The 17,434-nt window shown below is 27.8% G+C and overlaps 1 protein-coding gene across 1 annotated transcript; it reads right to left on the bottom strand.

Moving 5' to 3' along the window:
* On the bottom strand, positions 1-15,795 carry LOC112691611 (THAP domain-containing protein 1-like). The gene is made up of 8 exons (XM_025565922.1): positions 15,698-15,795; positions 10,685-10,789; positions 6,854-6,916; positions 6,571-6,773; positions 1,331-1,420; positions 1,020-1,106; positions 728-814; positions 1-519 (listed from the first exon to the last, which is right to left on the bottom strand). The coding sequence occupies exons 1-8, from the start codon at positions 15,793-15,795 to the stop codon at positions 92-94; spliced, it is 1,161 nt and encodes a 386-aa protein (XP_025421707.1). The 3' UTR covers positions 1-91.
* Positions 15,796-17,434: the final 1,639 nt, after the last annotated feature.

Genomic DNA, 17,434 nt, shown 5'->3' with positions numbered 1-17,434 from the left:
TATTCAACTTACAAAGTATATGAAAACAGAAGATATTATTATTAGAAGGTTCAACACAACTCATAATGACTTTAATTATATTATGTATAAGTTATTCATCATCACTGGATGAATATGGTTCGTTGAATTTTAATCTTACAAATTCCCCATCAGATTCTTCATCGTCATCAAATGTAACGTAGTCTGGTAAATTGCAACCTTCCAAGTGTTCTATAACTCTATTTCGGCTGAACATAAACCTGAGGCAAATTCTACATATCCAAAAAACTTCGTAATCTTCTGAACTATATCTGCACATTGTTCTTGGACAAAAATCTTCTTCCACAACTGATTCTGCATTAGTTTCTTCTTGTGTTTCTGTTTCTTCTTGTGTTTTTGTTTCTTTTTGTGTTTCTGTTTCTTCTTGTGTTTCTATTTCATCATGTGTTTCTGTTTTTTCATTGTAATCATTAACTGTGGAACAACTCGCCCCCTCGTTGACCTGATAAACCTGATTAACTTCAGTAGATGTAGAAGGAGCTGTGGATAAATGTAGAAAAAAAAAATTAATAGTTCATTAAAAAGTTTTTTAATTATAATGGGGGGGGGGAGGAGGAGGAAATTACAATTATCGATGTTATTGATTATTCTTAGTAATTGTTAATAAAAATAATTTTTTACTGAATATTAAGTAACAAAAAATTATTATTTAGGTTAATTGTTCTAGGAAAAAAACTATTTTGCTTACCTTCTTGTTCAGTTACACTAGCATCATCCTTTTCTTTTTTAACTTTTAGGTTTGCTGATCTATTGTTAGTTCTATCCATTTTAGGAACTGTGGGAAATACATAAAGAAAATTCAATGTTTTTAATTAAATATTAGGTATCCTAGGATAGTTTAAATTCTAAAATGGGAAAAAGGAAATTAAAACTATCGATTTTATTGAATTTTCTTACATATAGTAATTACTAATAAAAATAATTTTCTACTGAATATTAACTAACAAAAAAAAAATAAATTAAAAAAAAAATATGCTTACTTTCTTCTTCAGTTGTGCTAGCATCATCCTCTTCTTTTTTAATTCTTAGGTTTACTGATTTATTGTAGGTTCTAACTATTTTAGCAACTGTGGGAAATACATAAAGAAAATTCAATAATTTTCTTAATTAAATATTAAGTATCCTAGGATAGTTTAAATTTTAAAATGGGGAGAAGGAAATTACAATTATTGATTTTATCGATGGTTCTTACATATAGTAATTGATAATAAAAATAATTTTCTACTGAATATTAACTAACAAAAAATTATTATTTAGGTTAATTGTTATAGGGGAAAAAAATGTTGCTTACTTTTTTCTTCTTTAGTTATACTAGCATCATCCTTTTCTTTTTTAACTCTTAGGCTTGCTGATTTCTTGTTAGTTCTAACTATTTTAGGAACTGTGAGAAGTACATAAATAAAATTTAATAATTATTTTAATTAAATATTAGGCATCCTAGGATAATTTAAATTTTAAGAAGGAAAAAAACTACAATTATCAATTTATTTTGAGTGTTCTAAGATCTATCATATTCTAGCAAAAATAATTTACTACAAAATATTAAATTAAATAAAAAATATCAGTTTTTAAAATGGTATTCTTTGGAAATTTTATATGTAAAAATATGATTAATTTTCATAGTGAAGTAAAGTCAAAATTCCTATATACTGTTCATTTCAATTTTTTACATCCCCTACACATATACCAACCACCCGAATATTATTCTTTTTACTGCAAGTCTTTAATATTTCTATAACTTTATCAGTTAATTTTACCTTATCTAACAATTTTATATTTTCAATAGTAACTAATGGTTTATTTATATTCTATGGACTTAAAACTTTTTGTTTACAAATTTTTTCAGCAATTTGTATTAAGTTTTTTTAATTCATCATACAATATACAAGTAATTTTTGATGTTAAAATACTGTCATGAATACTTGGAAGATTCTGAAACTAATGATTACAAACATTTATTTTGCTTTGATTACATCTTTTTTTTAATATATCAAAATTTTTAGACATTTGGAAAATTTTATAAGTTAATTTTCATATTTTGGCCCATTAATATGGAAGTAATGTGTCAATGATTCATTTGAACACTTTATTTAACCTAATATTAATTTATACTTATTATATTATGTATACTATTATATAATTTGTTGATAAAATCAATATTAAAATTTCAAATGTTTGTGCTTTGACTAATAACATTTAAATAATGAAATAATTTAAGTTTCATATTAATAATTAATAAACAGGAATAAGTATTACATTTTCAATAAAGAAAAAAAAAGATAAAACTATTGATGATATATAAATTTATAAGTAAATAAAAAAAAAGTTTGTATAAATAAATAAATACTTATCCTAGAGTATTTTTTATAACTGTTATGTACGACCGGATAAAAAGTAAAAATTCATTGTCAGGTATATACAAAGTCAATAAAATCGTGACTGAATATAAAAAATAAAGAAAGGAATACATTGAAAAAAAATTGGTTGTTTTACATAGAGATAATTTGTTTTAATAGAAAAGTTAAAATGCGTTCTTATTAGACAAATATATGTTAAGAAATATAAATACTTTGGTTATTATTATTAATTATTATCTTAAATGTATTAATAAAATATTATAAAAATGGTTTGTACGTTTAAAATATAAATAAAATTATTTTTCTTAAATTCACTGTGTATGTGTAAATTCTAAAACTGAATTCATACAAAAAAAAAAAAAAAAATAATTAAAAGAAAAAAAAATTTTTTTGGTATTTAATATTTTTTAGTCTGTATTGATATCAAAATTTAAATGATGTTTATTTTCTAAAACAAGTATAGCAAATTTTGTATATATATTATATTTGTCCTTGCCTTTATAAAATATATTACAATTACATTTAAGTTTATACATACTAACATTTTCAAAAGTAGGGGGATTTTTTGTAAAGATTTTAGTTTTATTCTTTATATGTTTGATTAAATTATTATCAGTTTATAAAGCCATTTTTAAATTATTACCTAGTATTATTATTTAAAATTTAGCAAATTTTTTTTAGATATAAGATATATTATTTTGATATTTCAAACTAAAATAATTGCCAATATTATTTGGTGAGTAGTTTTTTTTTATATTTAAATTTAAATTATTTTTATGGGCTAATATAGATAATATTGATTTTGTGTTAATAATTAAGTTTATTTAATTAAATACATTCAAGTCTATGTAATATTGAATTATATATACCAGTATTTTTTTCATTTATTCATAATAATTAAACGGATGAAGTTCTTAAATAAATGGTTTAAATTACAGAAGTAAGATTTTACAATTATGATAAATTTGGTATAGTATACAATGAGAAATTCACAAAAATTAATATGAATAAAAATTACAAAACTATTAATCTAAGAAACAATATAATAAAGAGATAAGAGTAAGACATACAAAATAAACTTAACTAATTAAAATTAAAAGTATAATTATTCCCAGCAATCATTAACTTATTTGCAGGAATATTTAATATATAGTTTTTGTCAGAATGAATAGTATAAAAAAGTTCAGAATTTCTGGTATTAAAGGAATTAATTTTAAAGTTGATCAAGTAAAATAAATAAGGATAATTGATTAAGATAGAAATTAATTTATGGAGAAATTTCAAGATCAGTTGTAAACATCTAGTTTTAAGCGGAATAAGATTTAAATAATTTAAAATATTATCACATGAACCATGTGGTGGCCTATGTATGTTACATTTGAAAGACATAAATCACAAAAAGTTATTTTGTACAGCTTCAATATTATCATTTTGTTTAGACGTATTGTTTATCCAAATTAATGGACATTAATCAAGGTTCGAACAAACCAAAGAGCAATCTTTACAAGAATGTTTGATGAAAACAAGAATACGCATTGCTTTGTTTTTAATAAATTCAGTGTGATAAGAAAAATGTAGCTTATAATCAAATACTATCCCAAGATTCTTAAAATTAGAGACAAGTTCCAGATTAGAATTAGAAATAAAATAGTTAAAAATAATTGGGTTCTTGATTAAATTAAAACGCATGACCTTACATTTTTCAATATTTGAAAATAGATCATTCCTTTCACACCAATTTTGTTAATTGTTTAAATCCGTTTGTAAATTAGTAACATCTTGAGTATCTTTTATTATTTTTAATAGTTTGATGTCATTAGCAAATAAATTTTTTTTTAGACTTTTTAATAACATCTGGTAATTCAATAATGAAAATATTAAAAAGGAGAGTTGATAAGTGGTCGCCTTGGGGGATATTAGATGGAACACTAAATTTGGGAGGGCAAAAATTTTGACATTAACTGTTTGGAAACGGTTAGTTAGAAAGGAGCAAAACCAGGAATAGAATTGCTAGAAAATATATTGGAAACATTGATTTAAAAGGGAAAGATAATTCTGAAAAGGTAGATGTATAAAGAATTCATAATTTAAATAGTAGGAATAAGTTATAAAATAAATAAATATATGACAGAGGAGAAAATATGTAAGCAAAATATCAAAAGAATTAAACAAAGAGGCTTTTCAATTAATAGTGTTATCTCAAAATCTATCAATTACAAATATAAAAAAAACTTTAGAAAAATTTGAGATTATAAGATTTGTTGAAATCAAACAATAAGGTGAATGGAAAAATAAAAAAACTTAACAGAGAATTGGAAGTTTTAAAAAATCATATAAGTCAAATAAAAATTGCTCAAGTTTAGCATAGCAAATCAAATTATAGAAACAACAATTATCAAAATATATAGAGAAATAATTATAATCATAATAATAAATTTAATAATATAAACTAACCATGTAGACCATTAAGGTTATATTATTTATCAATATAATCATGACACTGCCAATATTTATGCCAATGTATTTTTTATAAGGGGTTTCAAAAAAAAAAAAACAACAATTAGCTTTCTGTGTTCAATATCTAAAAAGCTTGACAATTAAAGAAATGTTCTTTTGATTTATTGATGTATTAGAAAATCGAAAATCTGATAAACAAATTTAAATGTATTGATTAATTAAACTTAAATTCCTTTCTTATTATTGCTGATTCATATGACGGCACGAGTTGTATGTAAATAAGTAAAATTGGTTTACATATAAAACACCAAGAAGCAATTTATGTTAATTCTATGACTCACAAGTTAAACCATGCGGTTGTTAGTACATTTTATCATATAACGGTATTTAAAAAAAATATATTTTCAAATAAAAATAATAATAAATTAATTTAGAGCATAATATATTGTATTTTTAGATAAAAATATACAATTTTTTAATTTAATTTCAGTAAACAATAAATGTATTCCACACATATGAACAGTTTATGTCCATTTTTTTTACCAACCTAAAAACTCTAAATTAAGTTTACTAGAGGAATTTTTGTTATAAATTAAAAAACTTCATTAGTATGAGTATTTAACACAAGATAGATTGCTGTCTTAGAAATGTTCACTAAAAAATGAAAATTAATTGACATCAATCATGATTAAAATATTACCATATTAATATGAAATATAGAAATATAATAACATAATTAATACAATATTTTGTAACAATGTTTTTTAAACTTATCCAACCATAACTTATTAACTAAACACTTAATCATTTTAGCCTAGTTTTTATCGAATTAAAACAAATACAATATATGATAAAATTATCTCAATAAATAATTTGAATTACCAATTTACTAATAAATTTAATTAGTTATTAAAATATAAAGTATGAGTAGGTCAATAATTATCCATGTAATAATTTGGAAAAAAGTTTTAGTAAAAGTATTAAAAATATTGGCAACTATTTTGATTATTGAATATTATAAATCTGCATTACACATCTATTTTAAATATTTGTAATGTTATAGTTTATCCACAATTATATTTATGAATATTACAAATTCTATGGGTACAAATTTTAGTCAGTTTTTTATTTTCCTTCAAAATGCATAAGAAAAATTGTCTAATACCGATTGTATAGCACACATAAATTATAAGTGACAAATGTTGGTAAAATGAGTTATGCAAAAAAGATTTTTGGCATTAACATTATACTTATTGTAAACAATGTTTTATAAATTACGAATGGAATATATTTATTACTCCGCTTAAAAGAAATTTTGTTTGTTTGAAATACAAGTTATTATATTAGTACATATATTTGTACTAAATACAATTAAGAATATCATAAATGTATCTCAATAAAAAAATGTTATCTACTATTATAGGCTTATAATGGTGGCACATAACACTACACATAAAATTAAAATACATTTTATCCATCAAACTTAAAATTGTTCATTAAAATAAATGTAAATAATTTTTTAATTTAAAAAACATTCACTAAGTAAAAAAGTTTCTGATGAAAAGTGAGATAAGGAACATATCTAGGAAAAAAATTAGTATTAATGATTGATTTTCAAAATAGTGTATAAGGTGAAAAGTAGCAGTTCTAAATTATAAGATAATAATAATAATAGAAAATTTAGAAATTTGATAAATAAAAATAACAAATTTCATACTCATATTTCGGTTGTTTTTCATCTCTTCTTCTGTAAATATTGTTGGCACCGAACCTGGATATAAAATTCTTCTAAGGCATTTTGTTTTAAAGTACTCGTGTTTAAAATGAAGAGAACATATTCTACTAGATGTATTGAAAAACGTATCGTCTAGTTTACATGCTTCAATCCATCGATACCTTTGATTTAGGTCACTGGGAAACCTAAATAAAAAATAGTACATTTATATTACATTTATATTTATATTATTATTACGTTTATTTAAATGATATAATGCAATTACCGATGTAAAGAAATATCAGGGTTTTTAAAAACTGTCGCACCGCAAACAATACAACCAGATTTGCTAAATTTGGACATTTTCTTTATAGAAGTATTAAAATATAAAAACACCTAGTTTAACTGAGAGACGAGAATTATAACAAAATGACAGCACTATTTTTATCTAAAAAAGATATAACTATAACTGTTTAAGATTAAATGAGTTCAATACTTCAAATGAACAAAATAGGTACAGAACACCGTAAACAATATAACTTTTAAAATTTGAAACAAATTTCTCAAAGTAAAAAAGAAACAATGACAACTGTTTAAGATTAAATGAGTCCAATATTTCACATGCACAAAATGGAATAAGAACGCCGTAAACAATATTTAACCTTTAGAATTTGAAACTAAATTTTATAATGTCTTTGACGTAAAATGCACAGCTGTTCCGTCTCCTCCAGAACATAACCGCGTCTTTGCCCCTATACACGTAAAATCCAAATAGGCGTGTCCATAGACACTGGATCGATTCGGTTTCACCCACCTCCCTTCCATCTGTTATACTCGAAAACGTAAGCGATGGTTATAAGAGTTTTTTTTTTTTACTTAATAATTTTGTACGGGAGGAATCGTAACAACAAAATTATATTTTCCATCATTAGAATAGGGGGAAAATGTTTAAAAAAAAAACTATAAGAAACTATATTGCATCATCCGCAAAAATTCGAGAAGTAAACAGATCGTTCAAATGTCGGCTTTAAATTTTATTTCACTACCACTTCGTACCGCGAGATCAATATTTCATTGTACATTACGTGAAATATATTCGTTACGATGGAAGGCAACTTCAGCGCCTCTGACTTTATTCACCTGGGGTTTATGACATGGTAGGTATACATCAAATATCGAAATGATGTGACCGATCGTCTCTTCTTCATAAGAAAGACAATATAATATGTGGTGAGCGCGTGTGATTATTTGCGAACATTATCAAACAAACGTACCGACGGACCGTACAGTCGCCGCCGCGTTTCCGAGAACGTTCTCGAACTAACGCGCGCCGTCCATTGCCGCCTCTAGAAAATTCTACGGCCTATTTAAGCGCCTCACCAATTGTTAATACAACAGGTCTGCGTTGTCATGTTCATATATTATATTAAGCATTGTGTTAACCATTTAACATTAAGGCTAGTCGCTGAAATGCAATTTTCAGTTGTGCGATAGTTGCGCAACAGTTTCATCATACCGCAATCACAAATGTAACTGTACTCTCGTGTCACATTATGATACATAGGATGTAATCGATCGATTTGTGACAAAACACAAACTAATTAGTTGGTCAAACTGATTAGTTGCATGTGAGCTGATTGTCATATATCACTGTGGAAGTCACCCGTGCAATTAAACTATTGCGCAACTATCGCGCAACTGAAAATTGCCAGTCAGCGACTAGCCTAATAGTTTTATAATTATATACCGTTTGTTTCTCACGCCCAAACCAAATAACCATAAATTAATCATAAATAAGGTCAAGCGATGGTTACCAGCCGTCTGATCAAATGTAACATTATTTGTCGATGATTTTCATCATCACGTTCACGATTTCATGGCGCGTCGACACGGCGGAAACGGATGCGGGACGGACTAGACGACGCCGCCGCCGCCGCCACATAACGACTCACGAAGCAGGTTGAATCGCTCATTCCGTGTTCGCGTCAACGAACAAACGCGTTCTACTCCATATTTATTCTCAAACGCAGTTGACGCCGTTGATGGATAGGCAAGGCGTCTGCATTCTCCGTATTAGCACGTTATTACCAACTGACGCCATTTTATTGTACTCGATCAAGTTCATACGTAATAATGACATACGTATGGTGTTCACTCATTGTCATAACCAAACGAGTGGAGGGGGATAGACCCTATGTTATTTTATCCAAATTTAGCCCGATATTTAAAAAATAATATTCACTTATTACAATAATAAACTTAATGAAGATAAAAAAAATTAATATTAATAGATTTTATTTTTATTTTTAATTTGTAAATTTAATTGTGTCAATGCACCAAGTATTTTTACAATATTAATAGATGAATTATAATGTACATATTTTTTTACGTTGCAATCGTTCGTTTTTATATTTTACAACGGATACGATTACGTTTTCTTTTCGAGCGGTTGGTCTCGTTGACTTCAAGTCGGGAGAGGTACCTTTTAGGCGATGACGAGAACACACCGGAGATTATGGTCGAAAAATAACTATTAATATAATTAGAAACACTTATATGGCTTCGTGTGACTATATAGATTACACAGATGCACCGTTTACATTTTACCAAGACAAGGTGTCTCGCCGTCCACTCAAACCTTAATTCTCGCTCCACATTTATATTATTAATTGGTTTTATAAACGTCGCTGGCTCCTTAGTCCAATCGACTGCACATAATATTTAATATTTATTTTCCACGCTATATATTTATAATCATACGACTGTAATGTTTTCGAAAGGTGCGAATCACCGATGTTCAGGAAAACGGTACGGAACGATAATTATAACAACAATAATAATAAGCAAACCTGATCACGGCTAATGGAAACAATATTAAATGCAGACTGATGGCAATGCTGGTGTGATGTACGGGCGGCGATGTTGCGAATACGACGGAGTCTTAAACGACGGCGATGGCGGCAACGCGCGGGCATAGCGAAACGAAACGATCAGCTCGGGCGGACGACCATGACGCGAAACTGCGTCGTCAACGCAAAGCAGACACGGTTGGGACATCGATCGGGCACCGGTCCAAGAAAAACGACATATACAATGCGAATGGATATCCAAGAAGGTCGAACAGCAAATACTCGGTGGCACTTGTTTTCGACAAAATATGTTCTCGAAAGTTGGACGTCCGCAGCGCTCCCGGCGAACCAGTTAACGCACACGGGCGTAGAGGGGACGGGGCAAAACTAATATCGTTAATGCGTTTAAGTTTTTTTTTTTTACGTGCACGTTCGATTTTGTTCAGACGATTTTATGGGTTATATCCTAGCAAGGGACAAAGTTCACTTCGATTATTTTCCAGAAATATTAACTACAAGGCTACGGTACTCCCCTCCAATATTTTAAACCAAGTTACACTAGTACCAATAATATACCTCCCAACATTGTGAATTCGCGAAGTATTTTCGGAGTTGTTTCGATTGATCGATTTTTGCACCGGTACAATCGGTTAGCCGATTGTTTTTCCACCTAGTGTTCACCACCGATTAATCGGCTGTTCAACTTGACCGACGATTGTTAGGTTTATCGATTGTCCGATAAAATCGGTGATGAATTCGTTACCTAAAGCCGCGTCCGCACTAGAGCTTAGCCTGATAGGAGGGGGGGGGAGGAATGATCTCCCCCAAGCCCGGAGTTTTTAGAGGGCCCGGAAATTACGAACTACAAATTTGTAACGTCTCGCACTTTCAACACGGAGAGTTATATGACGGGCCGATTCGAGTCGCCAACCTATAGCCGAGGCGTTTACCGGAACATATAGGATTTTTTTGTTTTTTTTTTAAGTATATACATATAGGAACAAGATAAAAAATACACAGATAAAAAAATTAGTAGAAAATTATATTATGTTGGTGCCAAGAAAGCTCTCTCGGGAGTAAATGAACTCGGACAAAATGAAAGACAAAACAATTAAGTAAGAATAAAAACCATATAAATATACCTCCCACCGGATCCTCTGGACGATTACAGGGAGTATATGGTGATAATATTAACAATAATATAATTCGAAAAAACAAGGATACCGGTCACGGTATGATGAAAGTAAATAATAAAAAATATGCCTTACCAGCCACACAATGTACATCTTTGATGCCGCCCGAAAGCGTGGCAACAAATCGGGGCACCACTCTTCCATGTTGTTGTGTGGAAAAGAAATATCGTCGCCCGCCGGCTTAATCAACAGCAAAGTTGTCGGGCGACGGAAACGGTGGGAACGAGAGATATCGATTTGTCACGTAATGATTTAAATTAATTGGCCGATATCTTCGTACGACGGTAGTGTGTGCCCGGACCATGGAAATAAGACAGAGGGGAGTGTGTGTGCGTTGTAGCAGGTGTGGAGTTTGATCGGTTAACTTGAACCTACGGGACAAGAATAGCTATCACACGAGCACTTAAATAATATAACGACCATAAATTATATTATAATGATGGTAAAATAGATCACCTAACGCTGATTGTCACAAATTATTAAAAATTAAACACTCGATTAATAATAAGAATTTAATGAACGCTGCGGAAAAAATTGGGAATAAATTAATTATTAACAACTATAGGTAATATGTCAAGTCACGAATCGTTCCGGAAATCCCGACTATTCCGATAATATACTTTTCAATTACAAACGATAAGACAGTTTAATTTTAATTTTAACGTAGCCCGTATGGCGTATAAACCATGTAATGATAATAACAGATGGACGCATTGTATCACGGTAAAATAAATGGTAAACGTGTATAAAATTTAAGGTCTTTAAATAAAAATAACACCGTATGAAATATTAGATAGGAAATTATGAAAAGATACCATTTGCTTTGAAATAATATTATTTAATAGTGCTTAGCGTTCGTTCAACGTGTTTTCAAGAATAAATAACTTTCATCGGTCCTGTGACAAGAGTTTCCGTATAAGCAATTCTTTGCTTAGAATCAGCGTTAGCAATGCAGATTAATTTTAAAATAGTCATTGAGTCATTTGCATCAGAAAAAGCAAGGAAAGCTAATTTGAAATGACTTTATATTATATTAAACATAAAATAAATTCAAATTTATTCAATACAATCAAAATATTTATATAATATAAATTAAATAATTTCCGTAAATAATTGATTTATAATATTTTTGAGTAATTTTTTTTAAATGATCCATTCCACGCCATTTATACACATACTATATTTTACTCGTAACAATTACCTGACAAATGTAACGATGGTCAGAAAAAAATAATGGTGCCATTTAGATATACCACCGGGCAACGGCGTATTTGAGTTGAATCCATGGGGGGGGGGGGAAGAAATTAATTTTTTTTCAATACAAACTTAAAAATAACTCACAGTTTATTACCTACAGCTCATACTACTGTTATAATTTTATATATTAAAAACATTTATGAAAACTAAAGTCAGTCCGTCTCACCGTTCATTTCGGCCGATTTCCTTCATTTTTTTTTTAAATTATAGGTATTTACACACAGATATGTCATCAATCATTGAAATTCACTCAACTCCCACCAATGGGATTCTTCCCTGTACATTTCTTATGGAACATATTCACTCAAGCAATTCGAATTCTCATAGCTCCTCTTCTAATCAATGGATCTTGATCGTTTCATTCTCAGAACACTCAGTGGATCAAGTTCTTCCTTTTGAGCCATTAACTTCTTAAATTCGTTGAGTTTGAAAAAAGTTATGTGTGCACAATCAACCTTATTTTCAATTTTTTTCAAATACTGCATTCTCATTGGCTCTTACCCAATGATATAACAACAAACGACTATCAAACAATACTAATATTATTACCTAATTATATTAAGTAATATTGTCTGGAAGGAAGCACTGCATAATGACTATGTAATAATTACACCCTCTCAAACATAGTCTATCCTAATGCTGCGGAACATATATTTTAATAAACACACTCTGTCATTTCTATATGTCTTTCAATTTTCTTTATTATACTCACTTATTGATTTGTAAAAATGTGTTTATGTATTGATTCGATAGTACCTATACTATTTATAATATAAATAAATAATCTATTGCGAATTTTCGCAATAAGTATATAATAACCAGGGCTCGGAAGTCCTAGCAAATGCATATTTTTTTTGGTTCCTCCTAGAACATCCAAAGTAAGATACAAATATGTTTCTCACTACTCGAATATCATACATAAAATTTAATTTTGCTATTTTTTGCTTATTTTCACATAATATTGGAAATAATCATATTTTGTTGATAATAATTGTATTTACTTGATTATATTTTTAAAAATATTTGAATTATTGGAAATAAATAGACCTCATTAAATATTATTTTATGCTTTCATCGACAATTTGATGTATTAATAGTTAGTGACGTCATTGTTATTCCCTTATTATATCATTGCATTAAATTATCAAACATTTTATCATCCAGGATAATTTCTAAGGTAAATAATCTAATAATAAGTACATTTTTACAAATATATTTAAGTAATTTAACATTTTTGTTAACAGTTTATTATTCAACCAGTCCAAACTGTGTCTATGAGCCCAAAAAATTGTAAAATTACATTTTTTTCTAATAAATTTAAAAATTTTGCATATTTTTTTATTTTTCATGCTATTTATAGCGCATATTTAAAAGCTAAAAAGTAACATTTTTAGTGCTACAACTTCTGAGTCCTGATAATATCATATTATAATGATAGACTATAATTTATATTCTTAATTATTTATACATTCTTTTTTTTAAATAAATCAATGTATTATATTCAAAAAAAAAATATGAGCCATGGGGGGCGAATGCTCCCTTTGCCCCCCCCTTTCAAATACGCCCTTGCCATGTATGATCTTGCTGTGTGTCTTGTGCACTCAGACGTTTTCACGCATTAGAAGTTAGTATGATACTGAGCAGTAAATATGACGATTATCACATCGCACAATGAACCCGAAAAATTCGGCTCCCGTTCGCTGTTTGTTACAAACGTTCGTTGCGTGCTTATCATACCATCTACACATAATACATTTGTAGCAGGGACGCCCGGATGGGTGGGGGGGCAGTGGGGGCCATTGCCCTCCCTGAGATTTTCGCGTCACTTACAAAATTGGAAGTTATTTTATATAAAGCTGATCTTGGGTATTCAGTGACTATTCGACAATCCTTGTATCTAATAAGTATCTAACATTTTTTTAATCAACAAATGATGATTCAATTAATTTATTTGCTTCAAACAAAAGGAGATTGTCATTACTTTTTGAATAAAATAATAAAATATGATGCGAATTCAATCAAATAAAGTTGTTTTTTGTTTAAACTTTATTATATTTTTTCTTATAAATATTAAAACTAATAACTAATAATGTAATTTTATATAAACTTAAATGAGTTTTGATTTTTAAAAAATTATTAATGATAGTAATACAAAATATGAGTAGATGAAATATGTAGCAGTAAATCTTCCTATAAGTATTTAGGTACTTACAATTTTTTTGCCCCCCCTGAGCTACATTTCTGTAGGCGTCCCTGATTTGTAGAACGCACAACATGAGCACACACACAGTCGGATTGTGCGTGCTCTAATGTAAACTAATCGCGAATATTCGAGTGCAGAATTTTTAAACGTATTATTTGAGTGATGGCATATCTTAATTGTTTGAAAAAAGAATTTGTTTCAAGGCGGCCGTTTTTTAAAGTCGTGTAGTTATGATATTTAAGATAAATATTTTTTTATAAATTATTATGACAAAATTTGTTACATTTTTGAACGCACGAATTACTCTCCTCCATTGAAAACTGAACCAATTTCGCCATTTTTTTTTTAAGTATCATTATTGACTTTACAGAATGATTATCTTAAAATGTCAACAGTAAAAAAGTTTAACGATTTTTATAACCTTTTATTTTCATTAATTGTAATAGATGGATCAGTTACTTAAATACTACATTTGAATAATTAATTATTGATACATAAAATAACACATAAGTTAACCTAACGGTTTATATAAATATATGTATGTAAAATATCATCAAACGATTAAACAAAATAATTCAATTTATATTAATGAGAAAATTATTACTATATTCTATAAATCAATCTATATTTATTATTTTTTGTCACTTAGTTTTTATTTTCATGGAAATATTTTTTAACGCGATTTTTTTTTTTAACATCAATTGATAAGCATTGTATATCGTACATTGGGTAATTTAAATATATATATATATATATATACATATACATAAAAGAAAATCCGTCACCACCTACTGCCCTCTATTATTATAGGTACATTTATATTATGGTGCGAACGTCAAACATATAAAAAAAGCAAACAAATGCTTCCGAATGAATTTAAATGTAAATTTGTCAATCATTCAGTCATTTATTTAACCGTTCACATTGTTCGAATTTATTCATTCGGCGACGCCAACAACGACCGACGAGTGACGCGCGCTAAATGTATTGATCGACCGCAGGACGAGCGCGGAACGATGGGCCACGGTAACACGCAGGTCACAGAGTAACGACAAATGTGCTGCGACATACCTACTTCAATTTAATGATTTTCTCATGGCCCCAACAACTCCATTCAACGCACTCAAATCGGTGACTGACGTGTTGTCGGTTATTAATTTAATGCACTGTGACTGTCGCTGTTACTGTGCGTGCAAAAACCTCGAGGGTGTATACTGTATTTAGGGCCATAGCCGTCAAATATTGCACTCGGGGTGAAATTTCAAAATGTATTTTAGTTTATAAAAAAACTCACAAAAAACTGTATATTTCTTATAAACGTAGTATAAATAATAAATTTTTCTTATACTTTAGTAAGCGTTTGTTAATTTTGTTTAAATCAATTACTTATCAAAATATAAATAAACATAACAATTAGTATAACAATCAAGTAGATTCATAGATATAATATAATATATTTATTAATATTAATTATAATTAACATTTATTAATTATATAAGTAAATATATAAATACATATTATTACTTTTACTTATAAGTAATAAGTTATATGTAACAATTAAATTGAAATTTTTTCATTTTTGCGCCCTCTTAGGAATTGAGCCCGGGGTGTAAGCTCCTTTCGCCCACCTCTTGCTACAGCCCTGGCTGTATTCTGTTACTACCGTTTCTGTTTGACTTTTGCTCCCATTACGTCTTTGTTCTTTAATAATAATGGCTTTGACCATTACTTTAAATCTCAGTTATGGAAATCAAATGTTTAGTTTACAAAAGTAAATATTTTTTGGTGTATGTTATAACTAGAGCTTGAATGTTTATGACTTGAACATATTTTTTCACACAATTAGAATTATACCCTAATATGATGTAAATTCGATTCCTGAAATCTCGATTGCAAACATGCAAACTTATTTTTCACAAATTTGCATTTTTGACATTTATAAGCATATTTCGATTGTTTCTAGGTTATGTAGCATATATTTTATAAAGTATTAAGTATAATATTAAAAATTGTTCATTTTATTATAAATTATCGATCATAGCCGTTAATTGTGTTATTTTCAGTATACAAAAACTTTTTGTCTGATCGTCGAAGATTCTTCAAGTTTAAAAATATGAGTAAAATTATTATTGTACAGCGTAATCTTGATACTTAAAATGCTTAATTTATGAAAATTTAACTTTAATAAATCGAAAAATTATTAATATTTTTTTTCGTATTTAATAGTTGTGTTATTTGTAATAAAGTAATTTTAAATACACATTCAAAAGACTATATAGATATTTTGAATTAATATTAACTATTTTTTTTGCATATATTTGCTGTAAAAATAGGTATATTTAAAAAATTTTATTGCATGTAATTGCATATTTTGAAATTATTTAATGTATATTTATATGAAATATTGGTCGTTAACATCCTACCTCTAGTTATAACATGTTTACCACTTTTTATGTTTTATTAAATTCATAAAATATTTTAAAAAATATCTGATGTGCCATTAAAAACACTTCGTTGTTACTGCATGTAAAAAGATGCTAAACTTAAAAAACATTTTAACAACATTGTATTATATGTATCATATGTTTTGTTATGACATAATCTTTAAAATATGTGAAGTAATATAGAAACTTAATAAAACAAAGTTTTAAATAAATGTACAGAAGAATTCGTTTATATCGATCTGTAAGAAACTTAAAGAATCAGATCATATCAGAACAAATATTTTGTATTATAAATTTATAATTATACAAACCAGATTGTATATTTATGAATAAAAAATAGTACGTCTTATATAAACAATATTAAATTGACCTAATTATATATATTTATAATTTTTTTGAAAAAAAAAAAATCAATAAAAGTACTTTATTTATTACTGGATCAATACGATTTTCGATTATGAAATCTAATTTATTGTTTTAAGCGAATAAATAAACTAATTTTGTTTTTAAAATAACATCGTTACATCCGATTTATCATTGTAATCGGTATTGTAATATCCGACCAAAATTACTGCACGTGAGATATAAAACCAACCGAATTCATGACTGGTAATCGTTTTATCCGGATTATTGTTATATACGGCATCATATTATAATAAGAGAATTTTAATATATTAAAAATGCCTAAAACATTATTTACTTAGCAGAAAGTGTAGTTGTGGAAGTAAATATAGAAAACCACTTTAAAAATTAAGTAAATTAACTAATAATTTATTTCTCTAAAATATCTGATTACTTCCTGTCAGGTAATGTACTAAATGTTTTACTTTGCAAATAATCTTATTTTCTGGTATAGACATTTGTTTTTTTATTTTTTTATTTAAAATAGCAAATTACTTAGTTTCTATATTATTTCACGTA

The sequence above is a fragment of the Sipha flava genome, unplaced genomic scaffold, assembly GCF_003268045.1.
Source record: "Sipha flava isolate LNK unplaced genomic scaffold, YSA_version1 65_pilon_pilon, whole genome shotgun sequence".
Taxonomy (NCBI): Eukaryota; Metazoa; Arthropoda; class Insecta; order Hemiptera; family Aphididae; genus Sipha; species Sipha flava.
This window is presented reverse-complemented; position numbering and strand designations above follow the sequence as displayed.